Here is a 5,942-nt window from a genome sequence, read left to right on the forward strand (position 1 = left end):
CCCCACCCCCACAGGCCCTAGAACCTTCTTCTCCAGCCCCTTATGCCCTGAGATGGGCGGGCCTGACCTGCAGTAGGCGAGTGAGCTTGCTGTCCCGGTAAGGCACACGAGGGAGGCCCTGGTTCAGTGCATCCACCACCTTGCCCAGTACAAATAGGGATGTATTGATGGCCCCACTCTCCTTCAGGCGAAGGCCTTTGTTGCCTGTGCGCCGGTTATCCTCTGAGCCGGCCAAGTCAATCAGGTAGAGTTTTCCCTCTCGTTGGCGAAATGGGGCCAAACGTTCCCGCTGATCCACCTGGGGGTAAGAACAAAGGTCTCATGCTTAGCTCAGGCTTCAGGGGCTTCCCCCCTGTTTAGGTCCTCACCCCTGTTGTAGGCCTCACCTTGACCAGAAGCACAGCGTGACTGCGGGAGGAACGCTGATTGAGCCGAGTGGCTCCCACAGTCCGATTCCGACTAGCTGGCAGAAAGTACCGCTCAAAATCAGCAAAGCTGGTGATGGGTTTCTGGGTGAGGCCAGGAATCAGGATGTTTCCCCGACAGTCTTCTCGGATCACCAGGTCTCCTGATGCAGGATCCAAGAGGTCCAATACCTGTTCGAGTAGTGAGCAGTAAGGGCAATTCTCCATACAGCGTCTGCTTGTTTCTTAGGAATGAGTCTTCTTTTCTCTGCTGGATTGTCAAGAGTTGTACCATCTGCTACCCCAAGCTCTTTCTTTCTAGGTCTTTCTCCTCTCTAGAGCAGAGCTTCATGTTCTAGAACTGGTTTCTCCTCTCTCAAATCAGAGTGGGGCCTTACCTTTTCCTGGTAGATCTCTAAGTAGGACATAGTGACGGAGAGGGCCCATGGCTGGCCCTCAGCACCCTCCTCCCTTGTGAGCTGTAGGAGGTCCATGAGAGCCCGAGGAATCACTCCAGGTTGCTCTGGGCTGCCCAGCATTGTGTGTGTCTTCCCTAGAGAAAGAGTAGAGAAAGCTGTGAGGTTTTTCTGTTTCCCTATTCCTTTCTGACGCATAGTTGTTCCCTCTCTGGCTCCCTTACCTGCTCCTGTGGGTCCATAGGCAAGCACACTAGCATTCTGCCCTTCTAGCAAGTGCCTTAGAATAGGCTGCACTGAACCTGCATAGATGTCCTGCTGAGTACTCCTCTCCCCATAGAATGCATCAAACCTATGGGCCAGAAGAAAGAAGGAAATTAATGTATGTTGAGGGGGAATGTTTCCATTCTCATGTAGACCTTGGATTTAAAAGAATCTCTATTCCTTTTTTTTTTTTTTTTGAGTTGGAGATCCACTCTATCATTCAGGCCACCGCAGCCTTGACCTGCTGGGTTCAGGCGATCCTTCTGCTTCAGCCTTCCAAGTAGCTAGAACTATAGGCCACCATGCCCAGCTAATTTTATTTATTGCCCAGGCTGGTCTCGAACTTGTGGGATCAGGCAATCCTCTCGCTTCTGCCTCCCAAAGTGCTGGGATTACAGGCATGAGCTGCCACACCCAGCCTCCTTTTCTTGCACAAAGGCCTTTAAAAGCATCCACCTAACACCTACTCTGTCCTAGCTTCTGTATTGCTTTTAGGAATACAGACATGAATCTGGTATTCCTACTCTTGGGAGTTTTGCAATCTGGTGGGACAGATAGATATCCATACTTTGCTGTGATTTAGGAAATAAAGATGAGTAACTGCTCAGGGAAGAAGGATTTTGAAATAGTAATATAGTAATTCTTTTTTTTTCTATTTTTTTTTTTTTGAGTCAGAGTCTCTGTCACCCAGACAGGAGTGCAATGACACAATGGCACACTCACAGCCACTGCAGCCTCCATCCGCTGGGCTCAGGTGATCCCTCCACCTCAGCCTTCCAAATAGCTGGAAGTACAGGTGTGTGCCACCACACCTGGCTAATTTTTTGATTTATTATTGAGATGAGGTTTCTCCAATTTGCCTGGGCTGGTCTCGAACCCATGGACTCAGGCAATCCTCTCACCTCAGTTTCCCAAGGTGCTGGGATTACAGGTGTGAGTCACCACGCCTGGCTAAGTAATTCTAAGTATCAAGAATAACACATAGGTTGGGTGCGGTGACTCATACCTGTAATGCCAGCACTTTGGGAGGCTTAGGTAAGAGGACTGCCTGAGCCCATGGGTTTGAGACCAGTCCGGGCAACTTGGTGAGACTTCATCTCTACAATAAATCAAAAATATTAGCCAGGTGTGGTAGCATGGGCAACAGGGTAAGACTCCGACTCAAAAAAAAAAAGAATAACACATAGACAAGGCATAGTATGAAAGGGCAGGGCTTTCAATCTTTTTCACAGGGCAACAAGTATAGAACATTGTATTTGTACCCCATAATAGGGAAAATAGAGGATGCCCCCTACAACTGGACTATACTCAGGCCAATAGCCCACTCATGCACTCTAGTGTAGAAGCTGTAGCTTAAGCCACAGCAGGGAATTGAGTATGTGTTGAGGGGATATGACTGGAAAGAAATCAAAGCCAAACTGTCAAGGGCCTCTTAGGATGGGAGTTGGTACACTTTTTCTGTAAAAAGCCAGATAGTAAATATTTCAGGCTTGGTGAACCATGTGCTTCCCTTTTCAGCTACTCAACTCTGTGAATAGTTAGAAAGCAGCTCTAGACAACATATAAATAAATAATAAAACTTTGTTTACCAAAAGCTTCCTGGTCAGATTTGACCATGGTTTGCCACCCACTGGCCTAGAATAACAAGCCAAGGGGTTTGAACTTTAAATCCCCAATGGAATTTTATTTATTTTTTAGTTGGAGTTTCACAGTGTCACCCAGGCTGGAGTGCAGTGGCATGCTCACAGCCATCACAGCCTTAACCTGCTGGGCTCAGGTGATCTTTCCGCCTCAGCATTCTAAGTAGATGGAACTACAGACATGCACCACAACGCCTGACTAATTTTTTAATTTATTGTAGAGATGAGGTCTTGCCAGTTGCCCAGGTTGGTCTTGAACCCGTGGGCTCAGGCAATCCTCTCACCTCAGCCTCCCAAAGTGCTGAGATTATAAGCGTGAGCCACTGCACCTGGCCCACCCAAAGGATTTTAAAGTAGCTGCTCTTGTGAGTTCTATCCCCAAATCTGGGTGGTCTTTTCTGACACTACCCAGCTACAACCTGGGTTGGCTGGCTGTAGTCTGTGTTTCCCCCAACCCTTCCCATATGTCCCCAGACTTTACTTGGGGCTCACCTGCTCACTTTTGCTGCTTCTTCCTCTCTTTGTGACTATTTCCCCTACAAGACTGTGAATAGTAATATGTCTGATTCGGCCTCCAGTCTTTCCCCTAGTATCCTAAAGAGAACCCATCACAGTGGGCACCAGTGAGCATTTCCTGAATGAACAGTGAGGGTAATAAGGAAGGAGCAAGGATCCTGGGGAGGTAGGTCAGAGAAACTCTCTGGGCAAGTGAATGTGAGTAGGCCTTGGAGACAGGGTGAAGGCAGGAGGGAAGGAAGAGTGACTTGAACCTTACTGGTATTTGAGAGTCTCCTGATGGTTCCTCCAGTTGACAATCTCGAGAGAGCAGCTGTCCATGCCCCGTACACAGGGAGGATCACTTGCTCCAACTATTTCATCCACAAATGGCCGCAGTCGCACAGCCACCCTTACTCGAGCTGGAGGTGGGCGCCGTCTAGCCCCCACCTTGCTTAGCCGGCAGCGACCAGCTCCTGGAGGAGGGACAATAACTTTTAGGCATGAAGTATGGTGGCAGCAGAGGAAGCAGGGACCAGCTTTGCTGGAAGAGTCAGGGGCCACAGCTCGCTTTGGGGAAGCTCCTTCTGCCCTCGTTGTGCTGTGGGTGCCCTCAAGCTCAGCCCCAGTTCCTTCTCTGCTCTGCAAGCAGGTCCAGTGGGATGTAGAGCAGGCTTCCCAGACTGTACTGTATACACAAGTAACCTGGAAGATCTTGTTAAAGTGAAGATTCTGCTTTAGTCCCTGGGGTGATACTTGAGATTTTTCACTTCTAACAAGGTCCCGGGTGATGCTGCTGGGGGCGTGGGGGAGGGTTACGTTTTGAATTATCAAGGTTTAAGTAGACCAGCACTTCACAGGGTTGTTTTAAAGATCAAAATAGTTGACATCTGACCTTACCTAAAACCGGACAATAAGCTGCCTGACTTCTCTGTGCCTCTACTTAACTGGGATTTGCAGTACATACTTAGATGTATGTATATACATGACCGTCCACCCCCCACAAACTGTTAACATACTGTGAACTGTTAATTTCTCTTGATGGAAGATTATATGGGTTTATTGTCTATGCTATCTAGTTCTGTATATTTGCATTAAAAAAAAATGACACCATGGATGTCACTGTTTGGAAGGGACCAGGTTGAAGAGTAGTCCAAGTCCCTTTCTGTCCCAGCTTAGTTGGCAAAAACCACTGACATGTAATTCTTCTCTCTTGTAAACGTTCCATTTAGCTTGCTTCAGATAACTGCATCAAGTCATTAAAAAATAACAATTATGGGCCAGGTATAATGGCTCACATCTGTAATCCCACCACTTTGGGAGGCAGAGGTGGGAGGATCACTGGTGCTCAGGAGACCATCCTGGGCAACATAGTGAGACCCATCTCTTAAAAAAAAAAAAAAAAAATTAAAGAGCCAGGCATGGTGGTGCCCACCTGTAGTCCCAGCTACTCTGGAAAGGCCAAGGCAGAAGGATCATCTGAGCCCAGGAGTTCCGGGCTGCAGTGAGCTATGATCATGCCACTGCACTCCAGACTGGGCAACACAGTGGGTGACAGAGCACTCCAGCCTCCACTGAAGGGGGAAAAAAAGACAATTATAAATTATTTGTATCATCAGAAAACACAATGAAAATAAAACTAAAAAAACTTTTTGGTCAGGCGCAGTGGCTCATGCCTGTGATCCTAGCACCTGAGGAGGCTAAGGCAGGATTGCTTGAACACTGGAACTGGAGACCAGCCTGGGCAACACAGTGAGACCTCATCTCTACAAAAAATACAAAAATTAGTTGGGCATGATGGTGTGTGCCTGTAGTCCTAGCTACTCAGGAGGCTGAGGTAGGAGAATCGCCTGAATCCAGAAGGTCAAGGTTGTGGTGAGCCAGGATCGTGCCACTGCATTCCAGCCTGGTAACAGAATGAGACCCTGTCTCAAAAAATTTTTTAAAAATTTGTTTTTAGTTTCTTTCTTTCTTTTTATTATATATACATTGTTTTTAGTTTCTATCTTTGTGAGGATTAAATGAGCTGAAAACATCTTATGAGGAGGGTCTTACTCTACTTTATGTTGGAGGACAGCATATTGTAGCTCACAGCTAATAACAGAACTCAAAACTAGATCTTCCCCTGTAAAAATCTGCTTTTAGGCCAGGTGCGGCCGCTCACGCCTATGATCCCAGCATTTTGGGAGGAGGAGGTGAGAGAATTGCCTGAGTCCACAGGTTTGAGACCAGCCTGGACAACTTGGCGAGACCACATCTCTACAATAAAAACCAAAAAATTAGCTGGGCATGGTGGCACGCGCCTGTAGTTCCAGCTACTTGGAAGGCTGAGGCAGAAGGATCACCTGAGCCCAGCAGGTCAACGCTGGGGTGGCCATGAGCATGCCACTGCACTCTAGCCTGGGCGGCAGAGTGAGACTCTGACTCAAAAAGAAAAAAAAAGATCTGGATTAAGTTCCAGCTCTAACATTTATTAGTGTGTGCCCTTGAGCAAGTGACTTAATATCCACATACCTTGGTTTCCTTATCCATAAAATGGGGTAAGATGGACCTTGGAAGGGCTTTATGAGGATTAAAAGAAGTAACAGGTAAAATGCCAGTATAGTGACTAGCACATAGTAGGTAGGTTCATTATTCAAGGTAAAATGGCCTGGGTTCAAATCCCAGCTCTGCCTATGAAAACTAACTAAATAACCTGAGGAGATGATTTTCCATCAGTTTCC

At 47.3% G+C, this 5,942-nt stretch overlaps 1 protein-coding gene across 1 annotated transcript in view; it reads right to left on the reverse strand.

Moving 5' to 3' along the window:
* The window catches only part of KIF22 (kinesin family member 22), an 8,874-nt gene extending 5,176 nt beyond the window's left edge, over nucleotides 1-3,698 (reverse strand). Inside the window, exons 1-5 of the mRNA XM_021717082.1 lie at nucleotides 3,500-3,698; nucleotides 1,045-1,172; nucleotides 803-957; nucleotides 387-596; nucleotides 68-298 (exon numbers count right to left, since the gene is read on the reverse strand). Coding sequence (XP_021572757.1) covers nucleotides 68-298; nucleotides 387-596; nucleotides 803-957; nucleotides 1,045-1,172; nucleotides 3,500-3,561 — 786 coding nt within the window. The 5' untranslated portion in view covers nucleotides 3,562-3,698. The remainder of the gene's footprint in view (nucleotides 1-67; nucleotides 299-386; nucleotides 597-802; nucleotides 958-1,044; nucleotides 1,173-3,499) is intronic.
* Between the last annotated feature and the right edge of the window lie 2,244 nt (nucleotides 3,699-5,942).

Source organism: Carlito syrichta, unplaced genomic scaffold (assembly GCF_000164805.1).
Source record: "Carlito syrichta isolate Samal-C Ts95f unplaced genomic scaffold, Tarsius_syrichta-2.0.1 Scaffold107890, whole genome shotgun sequence".
Lineage (NCBI taxonomy): Eukaryota > Metazoa > Chordata > Mammalia > Primates > Tarsiidae > Carlito > Carlito syrichta.